General features: G+C 44.2%; 3 protein-coding genes across 3 annotated transcripts in view; 2 read left to right on the plus strand and 1 right to left on the minus strand.

Annotated features, from left to right (window-relative positions):
• VPS39 (VPS39 subunit of HOPS complex) overlaps positions 1-5,313 on the minus strand; it is a 59,078-nt gene extending 53,765 nt beyond the window's left edge. The window contains exons 1-5 of the mRNA XM_068115873.2: positions 5,065-5,313; positions 3,432-3,497; positions 1,381-1,445; positions 1,248-1,290; positions 1,015-1,109 (exon numbers count right to left, since the gene is read on the minus strand). Of these exons, the coding sequence (XP_067971974.1) occupies positions 1,015-1,109; positions 1,248-1,290; positions 1,381-1,445; positions 3,432-3,497; positions 5,065-5,137 (342 nt within the window). The 5' untranslated portion in view covers positions 5,138-5,313. The remainder of the gene's footprint in view (positions 1-1,014; positions 1,110-1,247; positions 1,291-1,380; positions 1,446-3,431; positions 3,498-5,064) is intronic.
• A 697-nt stretch (positions 5,314-6,010) lies between these two features.
• LOC137426884 (uncharacterized) lies at positions 6,011-8,929 on the plus strand. The gene is made up of 2 exons (XM_068115874.2): positions 6,011-6,215; positions 6,650-8,929. The coding sequence occupies exons 1-2, from the start codon at positions 6,100-6,102 to the stop codon at positions 7,881-7,883; spliced, it is 1,350 nt and encodes a 449-aa protein (XP_067971975.2). The 5' UTR covers positions 6,011-6,099; the 3' UTR covers positions 7,884-8,929.
• A 3,719-nt stretch (positions 8,930-12,648) lies between these two features.
• LOC144892168 (protein FAM200C-like) lies at positions 12,649-14,473 on the plus strand. Its single transcript, XM_078777425.1, has 4 exons — positions 12,649-12,689; positions 12,793-13,322; positions 13,414-14,186; positions 14,234-14,473. Exons 1-4 carry the CDS (start codon positions 12,649-12,651, stop codon positions 14,471-14,473), a joined length of 1,584 nt encoding a protein of 527 aa, XP_078633551.1.
• Positions 14,474-15,184: the final 711 nt, after the last annotated feature.

Raw genomic sequence — 15,184 nt, forward strand, 5'->3', positions numbered from 1 at the left:
TTTCCACATGCGAAATTTGCATTTATGTTTATTTAAATTATACAATGGACTACTACATGTAAATGTTTCATGATAATCGTTATATTATATCACCTTTATCTATCAATATTGTTGAAATGAAGATCAAATAGCTGTATGTTGAAATATGTTGAAAAAGTCAAAACTTTACATGGGGTGTACTTACTTTTTCACGTGACTGTGTATGTGTATATATATATATATATATATATATATATATATATATATATATATATATATATATATATATATATATATATATATATATATATATATATATATATATATAATCGTTAGATTAAATAAGACGCGGACGTAGCTTCAGGACGTCGATCTTTAATTGTCGACAAGCTTTCGACCAACAAAGGTCTTCTTCTGAGTCAGCCCCAAGTTCAACGGAAGACTCAGAAGAAGACCTTTGTTGGTCGAAAGCTTGTCGACAATTAAAGATCGACGTCCTGAAGCTACGTCCGCGTCTTATTTAATTATTCAATACATTCAATATTCAATACAATATTCAATACAAATGAGACGCCCTGCTCGTACTTTGGAGTTTCTACTATTTCTTACAGTTATATATATATATATATATATATATATATATATATATATATATATATATATATATATATATATATATATATATATATATATATATATACGTATATATATATATATATATATACGTATATATATATATATATATATATATATATATATATATATATATATATATATATATATATAAATATATATATATATATATATATATATATATAAATATATATATAAATATATATATATATATATATATATATATATATATATATATATATATATATATATATATATATATATTATATATATATATATATATATATATATATATATATATATATATATATATATATGACTATATGTGTGTGTGTGTGTGAGATATTTTTTTCCCACATGCATGACAATATACTACGGGGTAGTGACACGTCCAACACTCACCCGAAGGTCGCAAGTAAACAGTGTGGCTCCCTTGGTTTTGTGAGCTGTCACAACAACTTGGAATGTCGCCAAGTCATGGACACAAACAATATTGTCTGAAAAAGGAAATGTACCAATCATTTCAATAATCCATCCTGTAATCACTGCATTCAAAGATCCTATGAAACAATTTGTACACCAAGTCGAAAGCATTAAGATTAACGTTTGAGATTCAAGCACAAATATAAACTCACCACACAAGCTGATCAGGATTTTCCGCTGGGGCACAACCCAGAGCTGAGTGAACAAAGGACAGTGATGTCACAATATTGCAAATGCCATTCGTCAGTGTCGTTTGTTCAATTCTTTTGCTGTTGAGCAGTTTACCTGCTGGATCCTTTTGGCAAAATTTCTGTTGGATTTCTCGAGCGTCACCTCGTACCTCGAACTCACTACCAACAAAAAAAAAAATCACCAAGTACACCAGGAGAGTCCTATTCAAAAGCACTTCCATCGATTGTGGGATAAGCATGGACATGGTGAGAGAATAATGGGGTTCGGCCAATCATGTGCAAGACATGGCTGCCTCCACATCACTTGATATTGGTAAATTTCCACCCTTTCCAGCCTTCGTTGCTGCTCTACGTTCATTACCCATGTCTCGCTCCCATAAATCATAACACTTCTCACACATACAGCATACACCTTTCACTTCAGCTTCAACGACACTCCCCTCCTCGTCAGCACGCCACTCAGTTCCCGAAACTTTTTCCATGCCCATTTCACTCCAGCAACTGTTGCCGAGTCTGATCCACCTTCTCCATTCAGCATGTCTCCGAGGTAACAAAATGTTTTCACACCTTCCAGCTTGACGCAGTCTCCAAAATCCAACTCAACATTTCCTCCATCTGCAGCTCCCTCTGTGCACACCTTACACTTGAATGTAGCTGCCACACTGGTTAATGACCCTCTCAAACCACTACATTTTTGATGAACCCACTCAGCGCACATTGTACATTGAATGGAATTCACTCCGACACCCTTCCTACACACAGCACAGGGCCACTTCCCAGTTCTTTCCACCTCACCACATGCTTTACCACTTGCCATCACCTTCGTTTTTCTGATATTCACCTTCAGACCTTTTGTCTCCATACATTCCTTCCACGTGTTCATCTTTTCCTTCAGTCCATCCATACGTTCTGCAATCAACACCAGATCATCTGCATACAACAACTCCCACGGTAAACCCTCCTTTACGTTCTGAGCCAGCACCTCCATCGCAGCTACAAATAGTAGTGGACTTAGTACCAACCCCTGATGCACTCCCACCTACACCTCAAACTCACCACTGTTCCCGTCCTTCGCCCTTACACCTGTGCGCGCTCTTTTGTACATTGCCATCACTACTCTGATCAACCATTCCTCCACTCCTAACTTCCTCAATGCCCATGTCACTACTTCACATGGAACCCTATTGAATGCTTTCTCCAGATCAGCAAACCCAAGAAACAACTTCTTCCTCTTCTCCATATACTTCTCCTGCAACTGCCTCACAATAAAAAGTGCGTCTATCGTTCCTCTTCCTGGCATGAATCCAAACTGCTATGTGCATGTCAAGTGAAAAAAAAAAATCTGATTTTCTTCTTGATCTATTTGTTAAGGCTCGAATCAGTTCTGAGCTTTTTTAATTTGACTTTTCAGAAAATGTATGGTCATCAGCGTGCGGCGCTTTCCAATGCCTGCCAACAGTCTTAGGACGGTCGTGGCAAAGGCAGTTATACCATGTTCTCCCTCCCGCCATGGAAGCATCCCTCCACAGAGGTGCATCGCCAATCCATGTCAAATAAATAAAGTAAGTGTGGTTTGGATGATCCTGCTGAAATGAAGCAGATGGAGCTAAATGGCGAAAACCGCAGGACCACAAGCAATTCGGGACGTGACGCTTTCACCACAGTGTGTCCCTCACCGAGGACAACGCTCCTATTACTACCAAAGATGCTTCTCATTCCGCCGAAGCACAGACCTGCACAGGTAGGTAAAGGTGAAGTTTAAGTGTAGTCCAATTGTTGTTGAAATGCGGAATAGGGAAAGAAGGGCAGCCCGTGCACAGGGCGTCACAACATCCATTGCGGGAACAAGCTGATAATGCCAACAGGGAAGAATTGTACGGGGATAAATTGCGAAGTGAAGTGGAATTGGTTAGAATTCAGAACAATGTGAGTACAGGTGTGGCAGGGAATGAAATTTGAGCCAATGGGGAATGTTAGTCACAAAAGACATTCCAAACCAAATTGCTATAAATGTTCAAAGGAAACGTTGAGCAGTAACTTGATAAGCAGAACAATTCTCGAACATGTGCAACTGCGGACAAGGACATACAAATACACTTAATGAGGAAGGAATTGAAGAATGAGTGGTTTCGTGCACTTACACACCTGCATCAGCCTTGATTCGGTACAACAAAAGGTGACCAGGTTTTGTTCCAACCAAAAGCATCTCCTCTAAAAAGGAAAAGGTGGACAAAATATCTATTTTTAAACTTCATGATAAATGATAAGATGACATTTCAGGAAGGAGGTGAGAGATGCCGACGGAGAAGTGGACGTGCGGACAGGTAGAGAGCAGTGGGAGGAGAGTAAGGATAGACAGGGAACAGTGGGAGGACACATGTGAACAGATGGGGGACAGTGGGAGGAGACGTGCAGAGAGAAGGGGGGCAGTGGGAGGAGACGTGCAGAGAGAAGGGGGGCAGTGGGAGGAGACGTGCAGAGAGAAGGGGGGCAGTGGGAGGAGACGTGCAAAGAGAAAGGGGGCAGTGGGAGGAGACGTGCAGTGAGAAGGGGGGCAGTAGGAGGAGGCGTGCAGAGAGAAGGGGGGCAGTGGGAGGAAATGTGCAGAGAGAAGGGGGGCAGTGGGAGGAGACGTGCGGACAAACGGGGGACAGTGGGTGGAGACGTGCGGACAGACGAGAGACAGTGGGTGGAGACGTGCGGACAGGCGGGGGACAGTGGGTGGAGACGTGAGGACAGGCGGGGGACAGTGGGTGGAGACGTGCGGACAGGCGGGGGACAGTGGGTGGAGACGTGCGGACAGGCGGGGGACAGTGGGTGGAGACGTGCGGACAGGCGGGGGACAGTGGGTGGAAACGTGCGGACAGGCGGGGGACAGTGGGTGGAGACGTGCGAACAGGCGGGGGACAGTGGGTGGAGACGTGCGAACAGGCGGGGGACAGTGGGTGGAGACGTGCGGACAGGCGGGGGACAGTGGGTGGAGACGTGCGGACAAACGGGGGACAGTGGGTGGAGACGTGCAGACAAGCGGGGGACAGTGGGTGGAGGAGGCGTGCGGACAGACGGGGGACCGTGGGTGGAGACGTGCGGACACACGGGGGACAGTGGGTGGAGACGTGCGGACACACGGGGGACAGTGGGTGGAGACGTGCGGACACACGGGGGACAGTGGGTGGAGACGTGCGGACACACGGGGGACAGTGGGTGGAGACGTGCGGACACACGGGGGACAGTGGGTGGAGACGTGCGGACACACGGGGGACAGTGGGTGGAGACTTGCGGACACACGGGGGACAGTGGGTGGAGACGTGCGGACACACGGGGGACAGTGGGTGGAGACGTGCGGACACACGGGGGACAGTGGGTGGAGACGTGCGGACACACGGGGGACAGTGGGTGGAGACGTGCGGACAGACAGGGGACAGTGGGTGGAGACGTGTGGACAGGCGGGGGAGTGGGAGGAGACTGTATACAGACGGCGGACAGTGGGAGGAGACGTGTGGACAGACGGGGGACAGTGGGAGGAGACTGTATACAGACGGGGGACAGTGGGGGGAGACTGTATACAGACGGGGGACAGTGGGGGGAGACTGTATACAGACGGGGGACAGTGGGAGGAGACGTGTGGACAGACGGGGGACAGTGGGAGGAGACTATATACAGACATGAGCAGTGGGAGGAAACTGTATACAGACGGGGGACAGTGAGGAGACATGCGGACATAAAGATGGAATGGAACGCAGCGTCTTGGGAAGAGGAAGAGTCTGGCCCTACTTACCCCAGCAGGCGATGCTCTCGATCTGAAGCGGTAACTTTTCTAGAATCGGCACCGCCTCGTACGCGTCGTGCATGATGCCTCAAATTCGACCCGGAGCCCCAACACTAACAAGGAGCCGCAGTGAAGACAAGCTTGTGTTGAAGGGCTTGGGGGTGATGGGGGTTTACGGTTGTGTGTATAGACACCAACACCACGAGTAGAATGACAGGGAACTGTAAACCCCGTCACGATCACAAGGTCCGAAGGTGGAGCCTAAACGATCATCACGTGGTTTCATTATTTATTTTCAAACGATCCTTTCATCGAGTTTATGGCAATGTTATCTAAACGCCATCACAGATTGTACAACGAAAACTACTTCGTAAGCTTCTTCGGAGTCATGAATAAATTTGTAGGCCCTTTGGACTTGGAGACACCCGGGGTTGGCGACTTCAACTGTTCAAGCACAATACTCAATAGTCAATATGTTCAAACAATCCTTAACTTTCCGGCAAATAATGAGCAAAACAGTCAATTCTTCTGCTTTAAAGAAATAGAAAAACTCATTCACTTTGTTAATAACAACGTTTTATTATTAATATTGTTGTTATTTCGTCTTGAGGTATATTTTGTTGAGGATTTCCTATTAATCTTTAGGCGGTGTATAACACGAAAGTACTTCCGCATGTGTTCGCGCTTCCATAGTTGCACTTGTACAGTATTTTCCAGCTCGTGTTTGAATTCCCCTGTAAGCTGTGCTCCACAGTTGTTAAAATACACAGTGGATTTTTTTCAGAGGGGATTATTAAGCAAACTGCATATAAATAATCATGAAAAGTCAGATGACGATTGATGAGCCGTAGACCCCAGGTCATGTCGGAGTTGTTGGCATGTGTCTTTTCCTGTTCGCTTATCTTACTATCAACGTTACACGTGTTGCCTTTATTCTCTTGGTAAGTGTGACGTAACGCGCGCGTCATAATTCTGCATCCGGGTCCAAACACAAAACGACTGGAGCCAAACACCAGCTGGACTCAGTGAGAAAAGTGCTCGGTCATGCCGCAGTGTTGCGTTCCTGAGTGTGTAAATAGATCAGAAACCAACCAAGAACTGTCTTTTTACCGATTTTCTGCTCATGAAAAACAACGGCTGAAGTGGCTTAAGCTGATAAGGTAAATTAGTTTGTATAATATGGCATAAGCCACCACACAGTCAGTGTACTGCTGTGTTGTGTACAGACTGCAATACCCAGCAGATACCCAACCACTCGCTCCCCCTCCACCCCATACATATATTCCCTTCAATATCCCTCACTACACTCGTACACCTCTACCCCCCTAAATAATAGGTCATATCAAACCCTCCTCTTCACACATACAGATGCCTCCCTCTATTCCCACTCCCACATTTATTACCCTCCTTCTACACATACACAATTAATCCCTCTCAGATATTTCACAGTATCCCTCCCCCTCCCCCCCCCCTCCCCCACCAACACACAAATATTTCCCTGTACATATTCCCCCACCACACACACCCTCCTCTTACTCACAAAACAATCATTCAGTATTTACTACGAGACGAACATAAACTTTGTTTTTTTCAGACGCAAAGATTTCATCCCCACTTGCAACTCTCGAGTGTGCAGCTGGCACTTCTCCAATGGAAAGGATGGGGGACCATCACGGTTTTCATGGAACTCGGACAACACCTTCAACTTTCCTAATCCTGAACCGAAAACTCATGTGCGACGTCAGAAACGCAAACAGCTGTTGGAGAACTCTGTGGATGAGAATGAAGACGATGCAGTCCAAGGTCTCTTGGTTTTAGCAGATGCTGCTGCGAGCACAGTGAACAGTACAAGTTCTGTAACTGCTGGTGAGACTATTTTACAAATAGAAAAGGACATGCTGATCAAGGAAAATGAAACCCTGAAAAAAGAACTTGAGAGACAGAAACAAACATTTTCCTTCAAACAAATAGAAAATGATGCTGATAAAGTTCAGTACTATACAGGTTTGCCAGATGTCACCACTGTGAGATTCCTGGAACAGTTACTGGGGAGATTTGAACTGACCTACCACAGCACCTGGACTGTACAGATGTTGGCACTTGTTGACCAATTGCTGTTGACCCTAATGAAGCTGAGACTCAACTTGGGCAATTTAGATCTGGCAACCAGATTTAACTGTAGTACTGCCACTGTGACCAACATCTTCACTACAGTTGTGGGCACGCTCTATGACATTCTGCATGTTGGGATGATGGAGAACAACATTCCGTCCATAGCCAAGAACCAGAAGTGTCTTCCATCTTGTTTTCTTCCATTTCCGAACTGTAGAATTGTCTTCGATTGTACCGAAGTAGCAGCGTCGAACACGGAAAAACTGGACACCCAGTGTCATCTGTACAGTCAGTACAAGGACAGAACAACACTCAAGTCACTAATTGGTGTTGCTCCGAATGGCGTGATGACTTTCGCCAGTGACCTCTATGGTGGGAGTGCTTCAGACAAAGCAATAACTTCAGACTGTGGAATCCTCAAGCAACTGCATCCAGGTGATGTGATTCTTGCCGACAAAGGGTTCACCATCCGAGACATTCTTCCACAAGGAGTTTACTTAAACATTCCAGCATTTGTCGTTAACGGCCAATTCACCCAAGAAGAGGTCGTTAATAACAGACGAATTTCTATTGCTAGAATTCATGTTGAAAGGTCAATTCAAATACTCAAACTGTTCACAATTTTAGATCGTATACCATACCAGTTTAAGAAAAATGTCAACAAGATCCTGAAAGTTTGTGTATGTTTGACAAATCTGCAGCCAGCCATGTTGTGAATGTCGTGTAGCTCTGTCACAGTGTGTGTGAAAATAACTTGTAATGAGTGGAACAGTTATCAAGCAAAATTAATTGGATTAGAGCCCACAGGCCTCACCCTCTGTGTGGGATCTGGGGCCCCCAGAAACCAAATATTTCTAAATCCTTTGTGATGCATTCTGATATATACAGTATAGCAAAACACGTTATTTCAGCTTCAAATTACTAGTATGTGTTTTTTTTTTACTGTTATTTATAAAGTTGTTCATACTGTTGTTAATTCAAAACACAAAATGGACTGGAGCAGTGGTCCACCTTTTGTATTCAGTCAGGTGGATCTGAGCAAAAACAAGTGGATATTGTCCAGTGATCCAGTGCTTTTTCACACACACTGCTGGCAGCTGTCACAGCAACATTCTACAGTGGCGGATGGACCTCGACTAAACCATAATATTCCAGGCGTTATAATTAAATATGGCAACAGTAGCATGTAAATTTACTACAAAATGATTGTTGGCAAAAAAAACTGTCTTGTAGCATGTCTCTAACTTGGCGGTGTTTGGCACCCAAGCTGGATCTTTTATGACTGGAATAATGGCAAGCTCAGTTGGTGTCCAGACCACCGAGTCACATCTACTTGCACCGATCAAGTGGAGATTCCCCTGGATTTGGTCGAAGTATGTGTGGGAGCGCTTCAGTTTGAAGGGACCGGTGACCTCGTCCACTGTCAGGAAGAAGTGTTTATTTTCTGCAACCTCAGCAATGCTCGTGTTTGTAGCAACCCATGGACACTTGACCACACCAATGTGGTCATCAGAGATTGACCCATCTGGGGAGGCCCCGAGCAGGCCGCTGGTGGGCAGGAAGAGCCCCCTACGTTGTACAGGGTACCCGGTCACCTGGCTGTACTGCTCTATCCCTCTATCTTCATGAGATATGCCCCAGTCAATAGCCTGTAAAAGATAAAAGAAAAGAAAAAAGACCCAGTTATAACTTGATATAAATACACGTTATATCATTGTATATTTGATAGTTGTTTGAGCCATGTAATAAAGGTAGAAAATTCTCCTGACTTCACAACAATTTTTTTACTTTCAAAATATGCATTTTAGAGCATTCATTTTTTTTGTTTTTGGGGTGATTGTTCAATTCTGGATTTTTATTCGGTATTCAGGGAGGAACATACCTTGGCTCCCGCAATCTTGGTATACTCTCCACGGAGTGTCTTGAACAGAGATGGAGGAAATGAGTGCCTCCTTATGGCTGCTAGCACTAGTCCAAACCTGCTGGCAGTGATCCTGTTATGTCTGTAGGAAGACCTGGAAATTATAAAATCCATGTACTTTATGATGCACTACCGGTATATTCTCACTTCACAGAAGTCAAGATGTACGACAGTATTATGTGTCTGGGAAGGCCATAAGATTAACCTTTAGTAGAGGATTTTCTAAAGTGATCATGAGGATCTAATACTGTTATCTTAGTGAAGTAATACGTATGGCAATAAGTTTGTATTTTTTTCCTTTAAACAAACGTTTTCAAGATTGTCCCTGATATTTACAATTTAGCATAATGTATGTGTTACATTCCAACTTTAATCTTAAATTGGAATGTAAAACCAGCTACTTACCAGTATAAAGAAGGAAATGGATAGGACAGAGACAGAAAATATTGGGTACTGGTAACTACATGTGAAGAGCTCTATTCCAAAACGCGATAAACGCCAAAAAAAAAAAAAAGCGATTACCAGCTCCAACATTCGTGAACAGATAGTCGGTCAATATCACACATTCGTTTTTTCTCAAAACGTGATATCTCCCGTTAGTTTACGCAGCCCAGTTTAGATCTTTTTTGCAAAGTGCGACAAACGCCATGCCACTTTTATTCCAAACCGCGATATTGCCTGTCGGCCAATCCGCGTGGGGAATTTTCCACAACATGGCGACTTCCGTTGTTTGACTGTGGCGTAATTTTCTTGGACGTAATTTTCTGTAAAATGGACAGTTTTGATGGGATGGACGAAGCAGTGGTGCTTTCACCGGGAGGAAGAAAGCGTAAGTTGAATAAGGACAACCATGAACGAGAAAAAGCTAAGAAAATTCGCCATTCTGGTGCTGGTAAAGTTCCAACCGTGGCATGTAAACACACCGCTGAAAAAAATCAAAATCGTTGTCACGCTGATAAGCTCACAGAAGACGACCTCAGACTGAACTTTGACAAATTATACGGAAACTCAAAGAAAGCAGATCAGGACAGGGAATTTCTGCAGCTGATGACAATCACGTCTGTTAAGCGGCATCGCAAGAAGGTGGATACAGTTGGCAGAAGCAAAAACAGGAATGTTTCCGCGCACTTCAGTCTGCTGACGGTGAACCACCCAGACAAGCTTCCTGTTTGTAAAGACACATTCGTCTCAGTACTGGGTGAGTTTTTGTATTGTTTTCATTGCAGATATCTTTCATCTGGAAACTCATTGAATGTTATTCGCATTTACTATTTGCACACCATTATGCATGCACCCAGATTCTCCACCACAGATAACATTTAAAATATTTACATAATCCACGTATGTCAGCGATGATCATGCATAAGTAGTGTATATATTGTTACGGACGCGGCTTTAGATGTTATATTGACCGAGCGGTGGTGTATTTAACCGCGTCCGAACAGTTACTCCCCGATTAGAACCCGATTACACCCGACGTTGACCAGATCGCCCCACAGATATTCAATCGGGAAATCTCTAAAGCGACCGAAAGAGAATGAAAAAGAAGAAGAAGAAGAATACGGAGGAAGAACAGATTTATTATACACACACAAGCAATGGATGGAAGAAGCAGTAACACAGCGAATCGTTAACTTACACTATTCATTTTTACTTAGCCCCAAGACAACGAGCAGGACAGGACGTTCACACTTACACAGGGGATAATGCAGGCAGGTAGGGCTTGAGGTGGATTGCTTGATAGGGAGGCAAAGTCGGGAGGCAGCAGCTCGCAATTCCTCGCGGTTTTGGCGGGAAAACCCTCCGTCGTGTATCCGCTGCGGTAGACGTCACGCGCTGGTTCGGCACACCTGCTCCTCTTCTTGTGGTGGAGCCGTCTCCCTCCTTTCAGCGCGTCTCTCCAAAGCTGGTTTCCTTGCCGAGTACCTCTCCTCTTTGGCTTGGAGCGTTTCGCATCTCACCGCTCCTCTTGGTGCCGCCTCTTTGCTCCTCCCAGGTCATCTCCCAAGGCCTCTGATAAAGCAGTCCCTTACAGTCGCTTTTATCACCTCGGGCGGAATTAAGCCGCCGGCTCCGAGGGCACGCCTACCGGGTCGCTCACCGCGGTGCTGATTGGCTGTTAGGGCCGGTTCACTCCTCCCCCCTTATGACGAGGTGGAGACACGCCTTTCTTCTCCAACCCTACCTCGTGGCCAATGGTGGTTGAAGAAAACCGCCCAAAATGCGGAAGGCAAATGGAAGGGAGGTTTTGGGGAAATTGGAAGGGCCTACGCTTATTTTGTTTGATACAATGCAAAGTCAATCTAGTGGGAAACACATATTTAGCCTACATGGAATAAGGAAATACACTATTTAAAAGATATATCGTGACCTGCGTGTAAGTTTCATGGAATTAACTAGGACGGCTGCGACCATTATTTACATTACGAGGATGTTACCATACTTTTGTAACGTTCACATTGTAACGTTTCCACATTCGTTACACTATGTTGCTTCTGGGACACTCTCATTTTCCCAATGACTTACATGTTAATTTTTCCCCTCCCTCATTGCCCCTAAACACCTCTATTTCTTTCACCCTGTTCTTTACGAACCTTCTAACCTTTTGACATGTTATCCTTATTCATTAGACCACTTAAACAATGGTCCTTCTGTGTGAACCTGTGATCCTTCTGACCTTATGGACCTTTTAACCTTTTACTCTTAATATCATCTGGTGAATCATCTTTGACCCACTCAAACAACGACCCTACAAATATTTGTTTATGCGTGGGAAATAATTTAATTCTCTTGCCACTCCCTTCACCATCTAATATATTAACAAAAAAGATGTTTGAGTTTGGTTCTTTATTAAGATATTTTAACTGAGCTAAGATAAAATGGTAAACCTCCCTCAATGTTCTTGTTTGAGCGCCTCCAGTGCCACATACCATTTTTAAATTAAAGTATATATTTTCCTGGCAACCATCAAAGTTTTCCGTCCACTCAAAAATATTTCCATCTTTTTTACCCAATTCACCGGTATTTAAATTAATTCTCTTATTTGTTTTGTAAATTTTTTTACCAGTTGTCTTTTCAATTATACCTATTTGATATTTTTCACATTCGTTATGTTTACCATTTATATACCAAGGTTGATTACACCTCCACTCTTTAGTCTGGTTGGTACTTGGTTCTATCATTTATATAATAGTAAAAAGGTGGCGGTAGCCCGTTAAAATCCCTAACCCCCCTTTTTAACTTATCACTTACATACTTATATAACCATAAGGGAGACTATCAATTCCATTGTCTAAAATAAACCTCTTATCATCAAAAGCCCCCAATGCTTTCTTATTCACCTCTTCTGAATATAATTTATGTTTATAACTTCTTATTCCATTAATCTTTCTAAACTCTTCTTTCTTTGTTGTTAAACAGTTATAATAATCCTTAAAGTTTATTGTTTCTTTAATGACATTTTTCTTTATGCCTTTTAACTTCTTATCAGTTTTTTCAACGTTATTCACAATGTATTTATAAGCATAAGCCTTAGACCAGGGGTTCCCTAACTGGGGTGCATGAACCCCCAGGGGGTGCGTGAGTCCATCCCAGGGGGTTCGTGAGACGTTTCTGAAAGTCAAAACTAGAGTACTTTTTGTTGAAATAAAATCTGATATATCATATAATTTATATCAACATCATATTTTTATTTTTTTTCACAGATTCAGACCGCAATCCATGATGTCTAAGAAGCGCAAATACGATGATTCGTACATCAAGTGGGGGTTCATGAAGTTTGTGGAGAAGGATGGGACTGAACGTCCGCAATGCGTTCTGTGTTACAAAGTGCTGGCGGAGGCGTCGATGAAGCCATCGAAGCTAAAAGCCCACCTCGCCAGCACCCATCCGACTCATCAGAACGACTCTGAAGACGTGTTCCGAAGCAAGAAAGCTCGCTTCATGGCGAAGGGTAGCTTGACTCGGCACGGGTTCCAACCGTCAACGAAGCCTATCCTTGAAGCCTCCTACGAAGTAGCGCTCCTCATTGCAAAAGACAAAAAGGCTCATACGATTGGCGAAACGCTTGTAAAGCCCTGCGCCGTGGTGATGGCGAACTTGGTTTGCGGACCCGAGGGGGCCAAGAACCTCAAGAGTGTTCCCCTGTGCAACAACACCATCAAGTGCAGAATTGAAGACATGTCAAAGGATATTGTGGCTCAGGTCACACAAGAACTCCGGGAATCGCGCTGCCGTTTCAGCTTGCAACTCGATTAATCCACCGACGGAGCGAGCTGCAGTCAATTGCTGGTTTTTGCACGCTACTTGGTGGGATTTGCTTGAAGGAAGAGTTCCTGTTCTGTTCTCCTCTCAAAACAACAACCAAATCGGTGGACATTATGAATATCGTGAACCATTTCATGGAAGAAAACGGCATCGAGTGGACGAAGCTCGGATCGTTGTGTATGGACGGGGCCCCGGCGATGATGGGAAAGTGATCCGGGTTCGTTGCGCTGGTGAAAGACAAGTGCCCCGACGTCATCGTGACAATTGTGTGCTCCATCGCCACGCCCTTGCGACCAAGACGCTCCCCAAGGAGCTTGGTGATGTAATGGCTATCGTTGTCACAGCAGTGAGCTTCATCCGCGCTCGGGCTCTCAACCACCGCCTCTTCCAGGTCTTCTGTGAAGACATCGGTGCTGCATACACTCATCTTCTGTACTACACCGAGGTGCTTTGGCTATCCCGGGGCCAAATTCTGAACCGCGTCCTCCAACTGCGTCAGGAGATTGAAATTTTCCTGCATGAGAAAGGCAACGACTTGGCGGACTACTTCGGCGACCCTGTCTTCGTCGCGAGGCTTGCGTACATCAGCGACATTTTCGGGCACCTTAACGCTCTCAACATATCACTTCAAGGGAGCAGCCTCACGATCGTCGAAGCAGCGGAACGGATCAACTCGCATCGAGAAAAGCTGCGGCTTTGGAGCAACCGCGTGGAGAAGCGGTCATTCGTCAACTTCCCGGAGCTCGCTCAAATCCTCGCGGATGACGACGCTCAGAATGATTTCTGCTCCACGCTTGTCGTCGACATCAAGGGTCATCTGAAGTCTCTGACAGTTTTGATGGATACTTTCCGAATCTGTCGGTCGATCCGTGGATACAGGATCCTTTCACGATTCTAATTGACGACATCGACGACGACAACGAGCTCAAGGATGATCTGATCGAGCTGAAGGCCTCTGGCCGCCTGAAGATGCAGTTCTCTACCGTCACCAGTCCCTCGGAGTTTTGGGCAAGCAACTACGAGGCCTTCCCCAATCTAGCGGCGAAAGCGCTCCGAATGACACTGCCTTTCGTCACGACCTACCTCTGCGAAGCCGGGTTCTCGCGTTGGTCGTCATGAAAACAAAGCTGCGGGCATGCCTTGACGTCGGCCCCGACATGAGGGTGGCCCTCTCCATGACAGCTCCGAGGATCAAACGCCGCGTGGAGGAAAAACAGGAGCATCCGTCTCATCGTGTGTGATGGGTGATCGATGCGTGATACAATTCGTGATCTGATCTTGAAGTTTCCGAATAAATATTTGTTCATCTCTTGTTTTTTTTCATTACAATATTACACTATGAACTTGATCTTTTACGAAGCACTGTTATGCGTATTATAGTATCATAATAACTCAGATCGTGTCTCGAAAAGTTGGGGGTTCGTGGACACCTCTGACATCCACAGGGGGTTCGTGGGGGGATAAAGTTAGGGAAACACTGCCTTAGACCTCAATCCCACAAATTCACTCATGACATTTCCTCCTAATTCATCCTTAAACTTTCCAATCACCTTTTTATTTTTAGAAGAGAACAACTCACTCTCTGGACTGTAATTACTAGTGTCATAGATATTAATGTCCTTTTTCATGTCTGAATAAACATCATCAGTATTAATTTGCAAAATAAAACTATCTGTATCCATATAAAGTAGATTAACATCATTTTGATATTTCTTCCTCAAGTTATTATAAAAGTAATCATACATTAATGACTTTGATAAATCAAGAATTGATGTTCCAATATAAATAGGTTTGTTCATTTCAATACTCTCTTTAATCAAATGGATCGCA

Source organism: Myxine glutinosa, chromosome 5 (genome assembly GCF_964187855.1).
Source record: "Myxine glutinosa chromosome 5, kmMyxGlut1.1, whole genome shotgun sequence".
Lineage (NCBI taxonomy): Eukaryota > Metazoa > Chordata > Myxini > Myxiniformes > Myxinidae > Myxine > Myxine glutinosa.